The 18,062-nt window shown below is 37.7% G+C and overlaps 1 protein-coding gene across 3 annotated transcripts in view; it reads left to right on the forward strand.

Annotated features, from left to right (window-relative positions):
• The window catches only part of RFC1 (replication factor C subunit 1), an 81,804-nt gene that overhangs the window by 7,283 nt on the left and 56,459 nt on the right, over positions 1-18,062 (forward strand). For 2 of the 3 annotated variants that reach the window (XM_082652971.1, XM_082652973.1), the window contains exons 2-4: positions 9,045-9,173; positions 13,629-13,704; positions 16,595-16,717. In XM_082652971.1, the coding sequence (XP_082509097.1) occupies positions 9,045-9,173; positions 13,629-13,704; positions 16,595-16,717 (328 nt within the window). Of the gene's footprint in view, positions 1-9,044; positions 9,174-11,317; positions 11,412-13,628; positions 13,705-16,594; positions 16,718-18,062 lie in introns of those variants that run through there. The other variant, XM_082652972.1, reaches the window with a different exon arrangement.

The raw sequence follows: 18,062 nt of genomic DNA on the forward strand, positions 1-18,062 counted from the left end.
AAAGATAAGGTGACCATATGTGCGTGGGTTTATCTCTGGGCTTTCTATCCTGTTCCATTGATCTATCTTTCTGTTTTTATGCCAGTACCATACTGTCTTGATTACTGTAGCTTTGTAGTATAGTCTGACTTCAGGGAGCCTGATTCCTCCAGCTCCGTTTTTTGTTCTCAAGATTGCTTTGGCTATTTGGGGTCTTTTGTGTTTCCATACAAATTGTGAAATTTTTTGTTCTAGTTCTGTGAAAAATGCCAGTGGTAGTTTGATAGGGATTGCATTGAATCTGTAGATTGCTTTGGGTAGTAGAGTCATTTGCACAATGTTGATTCTTCCAATCCAAGAACATGGTATATCTCTCCATCTATTTGTATCATCTTTAATTTCTTTCATCAGTGTCTTATAATTTTCTGCATACAGGTCTTTTGTCTCCTTAGGTAGGTTTATTCCTAGATATTTTATTCTTTCTGTTGCAGTGGTAAATGGGAGTGTTTTCTTGATTTCACTTTCAGATTTTTCATCATTAGTGTATAGGAATGCCAGAGATTTCTTTGCATTAATTTTGTGTCCTACTACTTTACCAAATTCATTGATTAGCTCTAGTAGTATTCTGGTAGCATCTTTAGGATTCTCTATGTATAGTATCACGTCATCTGCAAACAGTGACAGCTTTACTTCTTCTTTTCCGATTTGGATTCCTTTTATTTCCTTTTCTTCTCTGATTGCTGTGGCTAAAACTTCCAAACTATGTTGAATAAGAGTGGTGAGAGTGGGCAACCTTGTCTTGTTCCTGATCTTAGTGGAAATGCTTTCAGTTTTTCACCATTGAGGATGATATTGGCTGTGGGTTTGTCATATATGGCCTTTATTATGTTGAGGAAAGTTCCCTCTGTGCCTACTTTCTGGAGGATTTTTATCATAAATGGGTGTTGAATTTTGTCAAAAGTTTTCTCTGTATCTATTGAGATGACCATACGGTTTTTCTCCTTCAATTTGTTAATATGGTGTATTACATTGATTGATTTCCATATATTGAAGAATTCTTGCATTCCTGGAATAAACCCCACTTGATCATGGTGTATGATTCTTTTAATGTGCTGTTGGATTCTGTTTGCTAGTATTTTGTTGAGGATTTTTGCATCTATGTTCATCAGTGATATTGGCCTGTAGTTTTCTTTCTTTGTGACATCCTTGTCTGGTTTTGGTATCAGGGTGATGGTGGCCTTGTAGAATGAGTTTGGGAGTGTTCCTCCCTCTGCTATATTTTGGAAGAGTTTGAGAAGGAAGGTGTTAGCTCTTCTCTAAATGTTTGATAGAATTCGCCTGTGAAGCCATCTGGTCCTGGGCTTTTGTTTGTTGGCAGATTTTTAATCACAGTTTCAATCTCAGTGCTTGTGATTGGTCTGTTCATATTTTCTATTTCTTCCTGATTCAGTCTTGGCGGGTTGTGCATTTCTAAGAATTTGTCCATTTCTTCCAGGTTGTCCATTTTATTGGCATAGAGTTGCTTGTAGTAATCTCTCATGATCTTTTGTATTTCTGCAGTCACTTCTCCTTTTTCATTTCTAATTCTATTGATTTGAGTCTTCTCCCTTTTTTTCTTGATGAGTCTGGCTAATGGTTTATCAATTTTGTTTATCTTCTCAAAGAACCAGCTTTTAGTTTTAATGATCTTTGCTATCGTTTCCTTCATTTCTTTTTCATTTATTTCTGATCTGATTTTTATGATTTCTTTCCTTCTGCTCACTTTGGGGTTTTTTTGTTCTTCTTTCTCTAATTGCTTTAGGTGCAAGGTTAGGTTGTTTATTCGAGATGTTTCCTGTTTCTTAAGGTAGGATTGTATTGCTATAAACTTCCCTCTTAGAACTGCTTTTGCTGCATCCCATAGGTTTTGGGTCGTCGTGTCTCCATTGTCATTTGTTTCTAGGTATTTTTTTGATTTCCTCTTTGATTTCTTCAGTGTTCACTTCGTTATTAAGTAGTGTACTGTTTAGCCTCCATGTGTTTGTATTTTTTACAGATCTTTTCCTGTAATTGATATCTAGTCTCGTAGCGTTGTGGTCGGAAAAGATACTTGATACAATTTCAATTTTCTTAAATTTACCAAGGCTTGATTTGTGACCCAAGATATCATCTGTCCTGGAGAATGTTCCATGAGCACTTGAGAAAAATGTGTGTTCTGTTGTTTTTGCATGGAATGTCCTATAAGTATCAATTAAGTCCATCGTGTTTAATGTATCATTTAAAGCTTGTGTTTCCTTATTTATTTTCATTTGGGATGATCTGTCCATTGGTGAAAGTGGGGTGTTAAAGTCCCCTACTATGAATGTGTTACTGTCGATTTCCCCTTTTATGGCTGTTAGTATTTGCCTTATGTATTGAGGTGCTCCTATGTTGGGTGCATAAATATTTACAATTGTTATATCTTCTTCTTGGATCGATCCCTTGATCATTATGTAGTGTCCTTCTTTGTCTCTTCTAATATAGTCTTTATTTTAAAGTTATTTTGTCTGATATGAGAGTTGCTACTCCAGCTTTCTTTTGGTTTCCATTTGCATGGAGTATCTTTTTCCATTCCCTCACTTTCAGTCTGTATGTGTCCCTAGGTCTGAAGTGGGTCTCTTGTAGACAGCATATATATGGGTCTTGTTTTAGTATCCATTCAGCCAGTCTGTGTCTTTGGTGGGAGCGTTTAGTCCATTTACATTTAAGGTAATTATCGATATGTATGTTGCTATTCCCATTTTCTTAATTGTTTTGGGTTTGTTATTATAGGTCCTTTTCTTCTCTTGTGTTTCTTGCCTAGAGAAGATCCTTTAGCATTTGTTGTAAAGCAGGTTTGGTGGTGCTGAACTCTCTCAGCTTTTGCTTGTCTGTAAAGGTTTTAATTTCTCCATCAAATCTGAATGAGATCCTTGCTGGATAGAGTAATCTTGGTTGCTGGTTTTTCCCTTTCATCACTTTAAATATGTCCTGCCAGTCCCTTCTGGCTTGCAGAGTTTCTGCTGAAAGATCAGCTGTTAACCTTATGGGGATTCCCTTGTGTGTTATTTGTTGTTTTTCCCTTGCTGCTTTTAATATGTTTTCTTTGTATGTAATTTTTGACAGTTTGATTAGTATGTGTCTTGGCGTGTTTCTCCTTGGATTTATCCTGTATGGGACTCTCTGTGCTTCCTGGACTTGATTAACTATTTCCTTTCCCATATTAGGGAAGTTTTCAACTATAATCTCTTCAAATATTTTCTCAGTCCCTTTCTTTTTCTCTTCTTCTTCTGGAACCCCTATAATTCGAATGTTGGTGCATTTAATGTTGTCCCAGAGGTCTCTGAGACTGTCCTCAGTTCTTTTCATTCTTTTTTCTTTATTCTGCTCTGCAGTAGTTATTTCTACTATTTTATCTTCGAGGTCACTTATCCGTTCTTCTGCCTCAGTTATTCTGCTATTGATCCCTTTCAGAGTATTTTTAATGTCATTTATTGTGTTATTCTTCGTTGCTTCTTTCATCTTTAGTTCTTCTAGGTCCTTGTTAAATGTTTCTTGCATATTCTCTATTCTATTTCCAAGATTTTGGATATCTTTACTATCATTATTGTGAATTCTTTTTCAGGTAGACTGCCTATTTCCACTTCATTTGTTAGGTCTGGTGGGTTTTTATCTTGCTCCTTCATCTGCTGTGTGTTTTTCTGTCTTCTCATTTTGCTTATCTTACTGTGTTTGGGGTCTCTTTTTTGCAGGCTGCAGGTTCGTAGTTCCTGTTGTTTTTGGTGTCTCTCCCCAGTGGCTAAAGTTGGTTCAGTGGGTTGTGAAGGCTTCCTGGTGGAGGGGACTATTGCCTGTGTTCTGGTGGATGAGGCTGGATCTTGTCTTTCTGGTGGGCAGGTCCACGTCTGCCCACACGCCAGGTGGCGTGTTTTGGGGTGTCTGTGGACTTATTATGATTTTAGGCAGCCTCTCTGCTAATGGGTGGTGTTGTGTTCCTGTCTTGCTAGTTGTTTGGCATAGGGTGTCCAGCACTGTAGCTTGCTGGTCGTTTAGTGAAGCTGGGTGTTGGTATTGAGATGGAGATCTCTGGGAGATTTTCGCTGTTTGATATTACGTGGAGCTGGGAGGTCTCTTGTGGACCAGTGTCCTGAAGTTGGCTCTCCCACCTCAGAGGCACAGCACTCACTCCTGGCTGCCGCACCAAGAGCCTTTCATCCACATGGCTCAGAATAAAAGGGAGAAAAAGAAGAAAGAAAGAAAGAAAGAGAAAGAAAGGAAGGAAGGAAGGGGATAAAAGAAAAGTAAGGTAAAATAAAATAAAGTTATTAAAATAAAAAAATAATTATTAAGAAAAGAATTTTTTTAAAAAGTAAAAATAAAACGGATGGATAGAACCCCAGGGCAAATGGTGAAAGCAAAGCTATACAGACAAAATCTCAGACAGAAGCATACACATACACACTCACAAAAAGAGGAAAAGGGGAAAAAAATAATAAATCTTGCTCTCAAAGTCCACCTCCTTAATTTGGGATGATTCGTTGTCTATTCAGGTATTACACAGATCCAGGGTACATCAAGTTGATTGTGGAGATTTAATCCGCTGCTCCTGATGCTGCTGGGAGAGATTTCCCTTTCTCTTCTTTGTTCGCACAGCTCCCGGGGCTCCCCTTTGGAATTACCCCGCCTCTGCGTGTAGGTCGCTGGAGGACGTCTGTTCTTCACTCAGACAGGACGGGCTTAAAGAAGCCGCTGATTCAGGAACTCTGGCTCACTCGGGCTGGGGCGAGGGAGGGTTACGGAGTGCGGGGCGAGCCTGCAGCGGCAGCGGCCAGCGTGACGTTGCACCAGCCTGAGGTGCGCCGTGCGTTCTCTCGGGGAAGTTGTGCCTGGATCCCGGGACCCTGGCAGTGGTGGGCTACACAGGCTCCCGGGAGGGGAGGTGTGGAGAGTGACCTGTGCTCTCACAGAGGCCTCTTGGTGGCGGCAGCAGCAGCCTTAGGGTCTCATGCCCGTCTCTGGGGTCCGTGCTGTTAGCCGCGGCTCACGCCCGTCTCTGGAGCTTCTTTAAGCAGCGTTCAGCGCTCTTAATCCCCTCTCCTCGCGCACCAGGAAACAAAGAGGGAAGAAAAAGTCTCTTGCCTCTTCGGCAGGTCCAGACTTTCCCCCCGGACTCCCTCCCGGCTAGCTGTGGTGCACTAACCCCTTCAGGCAGTGTTCACGCTGCAAGTCCTCAGCTCCCAGCCCACGCCTGCCCCGGCGGGTGAGCAGACAAGCCTGTAGGGCTGGTGAGTGCTGGTCGGCACTGATCCTCTGTGCGGGAATCTCCCAGCTTTGTCCTACACACCCCTGTGGCTGCGCTCCCCTCCGCGGCTCCCAAGTTCCCCACCTCCGCCACCCGCAGTCTCCGCCCACGAAGGAAAGGGCTTCTAGTGTGTGGAAACCTTTCCTCCTTCACAGCTCCCTCCCACTGGTGCTGGTCCCGTCCCTATTCTTTTATCTCTGTTTATACTTTTTTCTTTTGCCCTACCCAGGTACGTGGGGAGTTTCTTGCCTTTTGGGAGGTCTGAGGTCTTCTGCCAGCGTTCAGTAGGTGTTCTGTAGGAGTTGTTCCACGTGTAGATGCACTTCTGATGTATCTGTGGGGAGGAAGATGATCTCCGCGTCTTACTCTTCCGCCATCTTCCCCCTCTCCCCCCCCCCCCCAATTTTTACTTTTATTAGCAGTGTAGTATGTGAGCATGTTTCCCCACAACTTTGACATATCTGGGCATTATCAGTCTTTTAACGCTTAGGGAAATATAATCAAGTTCTAATTTATCTGTTTATTATTTGTGAAGTTGAGCATCTTTTGTTATGTTTGTTGGTTATTTGCATTTCTTTATAATTTGTCTACTGGTAGCTATTACTCATTTTTCTACTGGGTTATTTTTTATTGATTTGTAGGAGTCCTCTTATATATAACATGTTGTAGATATTTTCTTGTTAGTTGCTTATATTTTAACTTTGTTTATGGCATCTTTTGTTTTATTTTTATGCAGTCAAATCTTTCTTTATGGGTGGTTTCTAGCCTTCATGTTCTGCTTGGAAGGACTTCCCTTTGCTAAGATTATAAAAGTAAACTTAAAAATTTGTTCCTTACTAATATACTCAGCAAGAATTATTCCGTGCAGGTAAGAGTGATGTCTAGATCCATTATTTGGGAGTTCGATTAGTCACTAGTCTTAGAAGACCTGGAATACCAGGCAGGGAATGTGAATTAAGAGTAAGGTGGAGCTTCCCTGGTGGCGCAGTAGTTGCGAGTCCGCCTGCCGATGCAGGGGACACGGGAAGATCCCACGTGCTGCGGAGCGGCTGGGTCCGTGAGCCATGGCCGCTGGGCCTGCGCGTCTGGAGCCTGTGCTCGGCAACGGGAGAGGCCACAACAGTGAGAGGCCCGCGTACCAGAAGAAAAAAAAAAAAAAAAAGAGTGAGGTGAAGTCACACTACAAATTAAAGTCAAATTGGTGACTTTGGCTCTTAAATGTTCATACAGCAGATGGCTGCTCACACTAGAGATAATCCCTAAAAAGGTGTGAGTAGAATCGCTTTCATTCTGATGTAAATTCTTTTCCAAAAGTTTAGATTTTTAATGTATATTGAGTTAGATCAGGATGCTGTAATTTAATTTTTCAGCTGCCATCAGAGTATAAGGGCATGGGGAGTGGGAGAGTAGGGTAGAATAAAGGGAAAGGAAAAGAAAGGGGTTGTGAATAGGAAGAATTACTTAGGAAGGAAAGGTGGCAACAATGCTGAGGATTGGCAGTATGGAACAGACAAAAATCAGAGAGCTCTACGTTACCAACAGTTCCATTTCCTGAATTATATTTTGTTTTCTTCCTCTTGCTTTTTTAAGTATTTGTGGTTCCAACACAGATGGAAAACCACCATTGACTTTAAGCTGATTATTAATATTTAGTTTTGATATTTCCATGGTTCATGTGTGCTGTGTGAGTGTATGTGTGTGTGTGTGTGTATGTGTTTGTATGTGTTTAAAAAATCACCACTGTTTGAATGAAGACTCACTTGGTCATTTCAAAAGTGAAACTCCAATGTGAAACTCTCATTTCCTCCAGAAGCAATAAAGTAAGTAGTTGTTAGCCTCAAACTCAATTCTTTGCAAATTATATGGAATACTGTGGCTTTCTGATTCCTCTAACTTTTCTTTAGCACCTGACACAAATGTCTGAGTTTCATAACTGAGGTATCCATTCTGCAAACAGTATTTTTTATTTATTTTATTTATTTATTTTTTAACAGTATTTTTTAGACTTAGATTTTATTAGGATGGATTTGTGACTTTTTTATATTAAGAAATTTACAAAAGAGGGTATAAAACTAGGGAAGTCTGTAACCTTTCAAAAAAAATTAACATGTCTGTGTACCTCATTTATCTGTTTTCTTTATTGCCTTAACCACAAAGCTGTGTGTGTGTGTGTCTTTGTATAACACACTTGTTTGGGATTTTTGACATTTTAAGGGTTTGACAATTACTGCCAGGATCTAGGAGAAAAGTTGTTACCTTTCTTCCACTTGGTAAGGTACTTTTAACAGGCATTTTCCTCACTACAATAGAGATAGGTTGGAACAGGTAAAAAGAATTGAAGACTCAGGCTTATGACCATTAAGGATAGGAATAGGGAGAACAATACAACAGGCTCTTGAGCCCATCCTTTGGAATTCAGATCCTAAATTCTCACTATACTTTGTTCCTTATACCCTTGCCTGTGAGCAGAGACAACTGTAAATGGAGATGTTTCAGTGACATGAAGGGATAATAGTTCATAAATGAGAGAGAAGGGAAGTTTTTACTGAGCCAATATTGTGACAGATGCATGATTAATCCTCATAAAGTGTAGAGAGTATTAGTCTCACTTTACTGATGAGAAAACAGATTAAAGTAACTTGCTCAGGGTCACCCAGCTAGAAGGCACTAGAGCAGAGATTCATACCAGAGGTTTCTCATTCTAAGGTCTATTCCCTGTTCTCTATACCACAGTTTCTTCAAAGCTAAAATATAAAAGGGTAGGGAAGAATATGTATGCGAAGGATAAGAAAGATGAGTGATATTAATTGTAAATTACATTGTAAGTGTTTCAGTATGATTAATTTGATTCTGTTGTTTAACACGGGGTAGAGTAATTGAAGAAAGTATTGTCAAAATTTTTTCTTCAGAATTTGGAAAAATCATGTAAAGGAAAATAATTTCAAGGTTCTTAGTTATTAAGGTCTTAAATGATCAGGGTTCTGAGAGTTATTCTTCTCTCAAACTGGAGTATAAATCCCATAGGCGGGACTTCCCTGGTGGCACAGTGGATAAGACTCCGTGCTCCCAGTGCAGGGGGCTCGGGTTCGATCCCTGGTCAGGGAACTAGATCCCACATGCATGCCGTAACTAAGGAGCCTTGGAGGTGCAACTAAGGAGCCTGCCTGCCGCAACTAAGACCCAGTGTAACCAAATAAATAAATATTAAAAGCAAAATCCCATAGGCAAGGATTATGTTCTTCAACTCTTTGTCTTTTCACCTACTATGCCCGAGATGATGGGGTATGTGCATACATGATCAATAAATGCTTGTTACTTGCCTCTTTAGTAGTTGTGCTGTCGTTAGGAAAAATTTCCTTTGTTTATTTTTGCCCTATTTTTGGCCAGATTCTGAGAATTAATATTACTTTTCATTAGGCACACTAGTTTTAAATCTTTTTTTGGGGGCGGGGGGATGCACACCACGTGGCTTGTGGGATCTGAGTTCCCCAACCAGGGATTGAACCCGGGCCCTCAGCAGTGAAAGTGAGTAGTCCTAACCACTGGACTGCTAGGGAAGTCCCTGGACACATTATTTTTAACTGAGGTAATTTTATCAGTTAACTTTTGCATATAGAAAGAATGCTGCTGCACACGTGGAACTATCTCATTATGAAGAAATTACTGAGAGTAAACCAGTGTGTGTGGAGAGTTGTTCCTTTTTACAATTGAAATTAGAATTTTGTGCAGTTAATGTTTGTTTATGATTCTCCTTTTTTGCTTCTAGGATATTCGAAAATTCTTTGGGGTTATACCAAGTGGAAAGAAAGTTGTAAGTGAAACAGCAAAGAAGAATGAGAAAACGAAGTCTGCTGAAGAAACCAGAAAAGCGAAGAAAGGAATAAAGGAAATCAAGGTCAGTTTTCCAGATACAATATTGAATTGTATAAAATAAACTCAGTTCTGAGATTTGATATTTTTGGAGTCTCGAGTAAATATAGATTTCAACTCAGCAGAGGAAGAAGAAAAGTAATAAGGTATTACTTATTTCTGGTTAATATATCTTACTGCATTCATAGCTTGGTGTTTTCCCTCACTAGACATGGAACCCTTTTTAGTTGTTAAAACTTTGTGTTTTAAGACCAAAATTTGCTCATAAAGACAGGAGTGCCAGGTGAATGGTATTGGGCTTCTGGTGAGGGAAGGCTTTGGAGGAAAGCTTTATTCTTTTTCCTGTCCTCCTTGGGCCTCAGAGAAGTTAAGATATAACGTCACTATGAAAAGCAGGCAATGACTACAATAGTGTATTTGAGTTAATATTGTTCCACTTTGTGTAAAATGTAAGCATTCTGCAACTCTACAGGTCTGATTACCACCACCCCATCCTTTATGCCCTAATTGGCATATGTCTTATATCGACATATATTAATACTCCACACTCAGTGTAATAATTATTGCTGTAAACTGACCTTATTTTGAAGAAATTAAAAGAGGAAAATTGATTTGTAACCACGTGTGGTGATGGATGTTAACGACTTATGATCATTTTGCAATATATACAAATATCAGATCTTCATGTTATACACCTGAAACTAATATAATGTTACATGTCAATTATTTCTCAATAAAAACTTACCTTAAATTAATAAGATAAACAAAATTAAACAAAATTTTAAAAATATGTAAGATTAAAATTATAAACAAATACATATAATAATTTAAAATAAGCAAACCATCAAAATCATCAATAAATTATAATTTAAACATAATTTTTTTTATTTCTTAGATGAGACTAAAATTAAAACCTCAGTTTTCTGCTCTGCAAAAAAATAAATAAATAAAAGGAGAATTGATCTTTTATACTTAACTATGTATTTGCTGCTTCTAGTGCTTTTCATTTCTTATTGAAGATCTGAATTTCCATCTAATATCATTTTTTTAAAACCTGAAGAATTTTTTAAAGCGTTTCTTGTAGAGTAGATCTGTTGGCAATGAATCCTGTAAGTTTTTGTTTATCTAAAAATGTCTTTATTTTGCCTTCATTCTTGAAGGATATTTTTGCTGGATATAGAGTTTTGGATTGACAGTTTGTTTCAGCACTTAAAAATGTCGCATTCTTTTTTTGGCCTCCATTTTTTCTGGTGAGATGTTAGTGGTCATGTTGTATTCTCTTGTATGTAATGTATTATTTTTCTCATGCTGCTTTAAAAGATTTTCCCTTTATCTTTGGGTTTCAGCTTTGCCCATGGTATACCTGTGTGTGATTTTCTTGTGTTTATACTGTTTAGGGTTTCTGAGCTTCTTGACTCTGTAAATTTATATCTTTCTTCAAATTTGAGAACTTCTGCCATTATTTCTTCAAATATATTTATGCCTCATTATCTCTCTCCTCTTCTTATGGGATTCCAATTATATACACATTACAATTTTGGAATTACGGGACTTCCCTGGTGGTCCAGTGGGTAAGACTCCATGCTCCCAGTGCAGGGGGCCCGGGTTGATCCCTGGTCTGGGAACTAGAACCTGCATGCATGCCGCAACTAAGAGTTTGCATGCTGTAACTAAGAAGTCCTCACACCGCAACTAAAGATCCCGTGTGCCGCAGCTAAGACCTGGTGCAGCCAAAATAAATAAATAAATATGGAAAAAAAAAGAATTTTGGAATTGCGTCACAGATCATTGCAGCTTATTTATTTTTATTCTTTTTTTCCTCTGTACTTCAGATTGGATAATTTCTCTTACTGTCCTCAAGTTCTTTGACTCTTCTGTCATCTCCAATTTGCTATTAAGCCTATACAGTGAATATTTTGTTTTAAGTATTGTATTTTTCAGTTCTAGCATTGCCTACTAATTCTAACATCTGGATTCTTCTCAGTTTAGTGCCTTTTATCTTGAGTCTGTGGGTCATGTATTAGTCAGTTTGGGCTACCATAAAATACCATAGACTGGCTGACTTAAAACAACAGGAATTTATTTTCTTACAGTTCTGGAAGCTAGAAGTCTATGATTAAGGTTCCAGTCAATTCAGTTTCTCTCGAGAACTCTCTTTCTGGTTTGCAGATGGCTCCCTTCTTGCTGAGTCTTCACATAGCCTTTCCTTGGTGTGAACACGTGGGGAGAGAGGTTGAGAGACAGAGTGAGTGAGTGTATGCACGTGAGTTCTCTGGTTTCACTTCTTATAAGGACACTAACTTGTCAGATCAGGGCTCTACCCTTATGACTTCATTTAACCTTAATTACCTCCTTAGAGACTCCATCTCCAAACACAGCCATACTGGGGGTTAGGGATTCAATGTATGAATTTTGGGGGGATACAAGCTTTCATTCCATAATATTCTGCCAATGGTCCCCCAAAATTCATGTCCTTTTTGCATGAAAAATACATTTATTCCATTCTAAAGCCCCCCAAAGTCTTAATTCAGTGCATCACCAGTTCTAACATCTGAAGTCCAAAGGCTTATCTAAATATCGTCTAAATCATATATGGGTGAGACTTAGGTATGATGCATCCTGAGACAAAATTCTTCTCCAACTGTGAACCTGTGAAACCAGACAAAGCATGCGCTTCCAAAATATAATAGTAAGACAGGCATAGAATACACATTCCCATTTCAAAAGGGAGAAATCAGAAGAAAGAAGGAGTGACAGGTGCCAAGCAAGTCTAAAACCTAGCAAGGCAAATTCTATTTGATCTTGTTTGATGAAATATCTGGGCACCTTGTGGCCCAGTCAAGTTGACAGATAAAAGTAACCATCACAGGTCACATTTCCTATTTCTTTGTACATCTGGTTATTTTGGATTTACCTTGCATAGTGTGAATTTTACAATGTAGGAACTTTGGATTCTGTTATTTCCTCCAAAGAGTGTTAATTCTTTTAGTTTAGCAGGCAGTTAACCTGCCTGAACTCAAACTCCAAACTCTTGTCCACTCTGTTATGGGCAGCATCTGAAGTCTTTGTTCAATTTTTTTTAACCTTAGCTGGGCACTTCGAGTTTTTCTGTGCATATATAGTTCAGGAGACAGCCACAGATTTGGGCTAAGTTTACTGACAGAATTTGGAACACCCCTTCTGTGGCTCTCTCCCTCCTGGGATACCCCTTTCTCTCACTTCTGAATTATTGTCATTGTTTCTAACCCTGTCCTCTAGTCTGGTGGTGTATTTGAATTACAGTGGTTTATTCATCTCATTTTCTTCCAAGCTAGTTGATTGTGCTTAAGTTTTTTTTTTTTTGTGCTTAAGTTTTTGAAGTTTTATTATAATGGATAGAAACGTATTTCTACCTTGTAATTGATTATAGTCAGTTTTTTTGCTGTCTGCTTTCTTGATTTTTGTTTGGGAAAATTTGAATGTGTTAGAAATGTGATGTATAACTACAAAATATATAAAATATATAAAATATAAAATACAAAATATTAGTAATACCTTATGAATATGTTAGAAATGTGTATATAACTAAAAAATATAAATATTAATTACCCTTGCCTTGGTTTTATTTAGTTTTCCACCAGGCAATGAGTAGTGATAGGCCCACAACTCCTTAGCTTTTATTTCTGTCTCAATTTTTCATTTTCAGGAAGCACTTGCCTTGTAATATCTGATATCCTTTTACTCTTTGTTATACATGGGTTAGTGTTGAAAGTGGAAATGAATAATAATATAGCGTTTTCTACGATCCTGCCTTTGCCATCTGATGCAATTATTATCCGGCTTATTCTCTCCCCTGCTCCTCCCCCCGCCCCAAATTTTATTGAGAAATAATTGACATACACCACTGTATAAGTTTGAGGTGTACAGCATGATGGTTTGACTTACATATATTATGAAATGATTACCACAGTGATTACCACATTGGGTGCAGATACCCTTTCAAGTTAGTGTTTTGTTTCCTTTGGTTATATTCTCAGAAGTGGAATTGCTGTGTCATATGGTAGTTAGTTCTATTTTAAATTTTTTGAGGAACCTCCATACTGTTTTCTATAGTGGCTGCACTGATTACAGTCCCACCAACGATGCACAAGGGTTCCCTTTTCTCCACATCCACACCAGCATCTGTTATCTCTTATCTTTTTGATGATGGGTCTGGCCTGTTCTTTAGCCTAATTTGGGCATTACTGACATTTGGGGCAGGATAATTCTTCGTTGTGGAGATAATTCTTCGTTGTCCTGTGCATTGCAGGATGTTTAGTAGTATCCCTCGTCTACCCACTATATGCCAGTAACACCCTCACCCCAGTTATGACAAGCAGAAATGTTTCCTGGGGGGGCAGCGTTCCTCTAGTTGTGAACTATTGAGCCCAAATCTAATGAGGAAAAAACAGCTAAGTTATATGATCTTCTCTGTGTTCTAATTATACTGTGATGTTTATAGGTAAATCGTTCTTGTAAAGAAGATGACTTCAAACAGAAGCAACCAAACAAGAAAAAGAGGATCATCTATGATTCAGGTAATATTTCTTTTGAGGAGCTTTCAAGTATAAAAACTATTTTATATCTGTTAGAACAGTGTTTTCCAGACTGATGTTCTGAGACACACAGCTCTCTATGATGTTAACAGGTGCTGTGAGAAGAGGGTTCTATGTTCTAGTAAAGTTGAAAACAACTTTATTACACTACAGAATTTATCAGAGCCGAAATATGTTAATATATTAAAGTTTTGTTCGGGGGGGGAGATAGTATATACAGCATGTCTGAAACTTACTTTGAATATGGTATGTTTATTTTTTTAAATATTCATATTAACTTCTCTTTCAGCTGAGGTTCTTAGAAACTGAATTTGAAAAATAGTGCCGTAAAATGTTCCTTTAGAAACAAAGATCTAAAATATAATTTTTGTGCTTTTGATCTGGTCCTTTTTTGTTGCAGTTAAAAAGGAACAAACACAATTTAAAAACTTGGAATATACAGTTGACCCTTGAATAATGCAAGGGTTGGGGCTTCAACCCCCCTTGTAGTTGAAAATCTGCATATAACTTGACTCCCTGCAAAACTTAAGTACTAATGGCCTACTGCTGATCAGAAGCCTTGTCAATAACATAAAAAGTCAATTAATACATATTTTGTATGTTATATATATATTTTTACTATATTCTTACAATAAGTAAGCTAGAGAAAAGAAAGTGTTATTAAGAGAATCTTAAGGCAGAGAAAATACCTTTACAGTACTGTACTGTGTTTTTGATACCGTAAGTTTATGTCATCTGTTTACAAGATGAATCATCTCTTAGTACCTACATCAACATTGTCTAATATGATACAAAAGACTGTAGATGTTATATGTATTACTAATGCTAGACATCAAAAATGAAAAGATAATGTGAAAAGGAAGTTCGTATTTATTTACAGATACAACGATTCATACATTAATAATGAAGAAGCAGCAGTATGATTGCTTTATGGTAGCCTAGTGTTGTTGATACAATTGCTTCATGATAGCCTAGCCTATGCACTAATGAATGAATCTGTTATAAAATTTTGGCATACAGTATTACAGTCATATTCATAATACAGTATTGGAAACATTGTTACATTAAAAAAAACTCACCTGTGATGATAGATAGGCTGATATGCAGTTTCTCCAGTTATAGAGAGGCATACTGTATAGTAATGTGATTCTTTGAAAGCAAAGTTACAAAACAGAAAACTAACACATTAATTTTATATTAAAGATCACCTTATACCTATGTAGGGATAGACTAGTATCTACATATATTTTATGCATTCATAACATACTTTTTAATTAACTTTTTCGATATTTCTAGGCTACGTGGTTTGTCTCTTTTTTCAAATTGTTGCAAATCTCCAAAAGCTTTTCCAATGTATTTATTGAAAAAAATCTGTGTATAAGTAGACATGTGCAATTCAAACCCATGTTCAAGGATCAACTATCCTTTTAAGATAGGGAACATACACTTTTATGCATGCCTTTTATGATATGTTAAAATAATAGTAGAACCCAGGAAGTTTTAGGTTTTGCTTTTTTTGGAGAAGATCTATTTGGTATGAATTCTTAAAGTTAGAAATGTAACCTAAGGAAGCATTTATAGATTGTTAGGATTTTGACAGTGGTAGCAAAGATTCTGACTCATTTTCTAAAAGTACTTGAGTGTTTATCGTGAGTCTTTTACTGCTGTATAGAATTGTAAAGAATTTGAAATAAGTACATATCACCATTTCTCAGGAGTTTCCATCTTTTGGGAGAGTGGAAATTTAATTGTTTGATACATTTTAGAACAATATGAGACAGGATTTAAAAATGCATGGTGAGAGGAAGAGGAAGGACACTAAAGTTTCTGAAACTCCTCTATTGTGTACCAGACGTATACTAGGTATTTATACTTTGTCTTGATTTATATTTAAGTGCTCTGGGTGATTAGATTGTGGTAGACAGAATAATGGCCCCCAAAGGTGTCCACACCCTAGTTACTAGAACCTGTGTATATGTTAGGTTACGTGGCAAAAGGGAATTAAAATTGTAGGTGACATTAAGGTTGATAATCAGATGACCTTAAAGTAGGGAGATTATCTGGATGGGCCCAATGTGGTCACAAAGAAGAGGAAGGCAGAAGAAGAGATTTAGAGAGAGATTGACTATGGAAGAAGGTTAGAGAATTAGAGAGATGGCAGCATGAGAAGGACTTTGCCTAATGTTGCAGGCTTTGAAGACGGAGGAAGTGGGGGCCATGAGCTAAGGAATGCTAGCAGTCACTAGAAACTAGAAAGGTGAGGAAATGGATTCTTCCCTATAGTATCCAGAAAGGATCACAGCCATCCTGATGCTTGATTTTAGCCCAGTGAGACCCAAATTGGATTTCCAACCTCCAGAACAGTGAGATAATACATTTGTGTTGGTTTGTTGTTTTTTTTGGCTGCTTCATGCGGCATGCGAGATCTTAGTTCCCTGACCAGGGATAGAACCCGTGACCCCTGCAGTGGAAGCACGGAGTCCTAACCACTGGACCACCGGCGAATTCCCCATTTGTGTTGTTTTAAGCCACTAAGTTTGTGGTGATTTGTCACAGCAGCAACAGAAAAGTAATACAAAGGCTTAACACTGGATAGAAGGCAACCTATGAGAATTTATAAAAGAGATTTGCCTTGAAAAGGGTCTTGAGGAATTGGTTAATAATAACCGCTTTAAGGGAATTCCGTGGTGGTCCAGTGGTTAGGACTTGGTGCTTTTACTGCTGTGGGCCCAGGTTTGATCCCTGGTCGGAGAACTAAGATCCTGAAAGATGGATGGCACAGCCAAAAAACAAACAAAACAAAAAAACCCACTTTAAAAACACACTATATTATACTATTTCTTTTCAAAGTTTTAATTTTCCTCTCATTTAGATTCAGAATCAGAGGAGACAGTGCAGGTAAAAAACTCCAAAAAGCGACCAGAAAAATTGCCACTGTCTTCTAAACCTGCTAAAATTCGACACCAGGATCCTGTTACATACATTTCAGAAACAGGTAAGGGTACCGAATATGTTTATTGTTTTAGAAAAAAGCGCAGTGTGTGTTATGTTCTTGAGCTTCTCGTTGGTATCTAAATGTACCTCCTTCACTTTGAACTGAATTTCTGTTGCCTTTTTTGGTTTGTTGAATTATATTTACCAGGGGAAGGTTGTAATTATCTTTGGCATTTTCTGTGAGTTAAGGGCCAATTACAGGGGAATTGGTTCTTAGAATTTTTTTAAAGTGCTGTATATTGAAGCATATATGTTGAAGCTCTGTCTTGAATCATATATTCAAATATTATTGGGTTGTTTTAAAACTTTTTAATGTAAGTTTTTTTATCTTGGGTGTTAAAGTCATAACAATCTAAGTATATAATGACTATTCATATTTGTGCTTTATAATCTAGCACAGATGTGACCTAAATTCCTTATATTCTCTGGTGACACAAAAGATTTTAGCATTGGCTTTAAAAAAAAATGATTGTTATTGTATTTATATTTATTTGAGCTGTTTTGAGTGGTCAGAAAATAAGACATTTATAAATGTACACTAATCTTAAGATATCATAGTATAAATAATTGTTTCATAGATAGTATTCTTTTATGGTGAGGAACCCTGAATTATATTGTCATCTTAGGAAAAAACACTTAGATGGGTTCATTATAAAGTCATTTAGATTTTAGCATTGTTAACTCCTAGAGGAGACCATCTTCAAATTCACAGAACCTGTTTTATCAGTTCCTATATAGAAATTGCTTAAAGGGGCCATGAGAGCATCTGATACCTCATTAGTTTGTTCATCTTAAGGAAAACCTCTGACACCATTATTTTTAGCACTCTGCTACTTGTATTGCTAGTGAAGTGAATACACCTGGTTTGAAGAGACAGGGTAAAAACCACAATTATTTTGACACAGCATGTTACAACTTATATTCATCAGACATTTATTGATTGTCTTTTCTGTCCTAGATACTAGGTGCTGGGATACAAAGATGATTAAAGACTCCTAAGTACTATAGGAATTGCCTGAGGCTGCAATATACAATAGTCAGGGAGAGGGCTTCATGGAGAGGGTAAGATTTGATCTAACCCTTGATGGATGAGCCCATGATGGAGGGAAAGAACATGTGTGGTTAATAAGATGGGATTATTTAAAGCACAGCATCCAGCACAAGGCTTGATGTATTCGCAGGACACTGAAGAGATTGCTTGCCCACATGATGAGGAATAATGAGAGGTGATGAAGCCAGTTTAGGGAAGATCTTGAAAGCTAGGCAGAGGAATTCCACATAGCAGGGAAAAGGGAACCATTAAAGTTTTTGAACAGATATAGAATGATGAAAATAGTATTTAAGAG

The sequence above is a fragment of the Grampus griseus genome, assembly GCF_964374135.1.
Source record: "Grampus griseus genome assembly, chromosome: 4".
Lineage (NCBI taxonomy): Eukaryota > Metazoa > Chordata > Mammalia > Artiodactyla > Delphinidae > Grampus > Grampus griseus.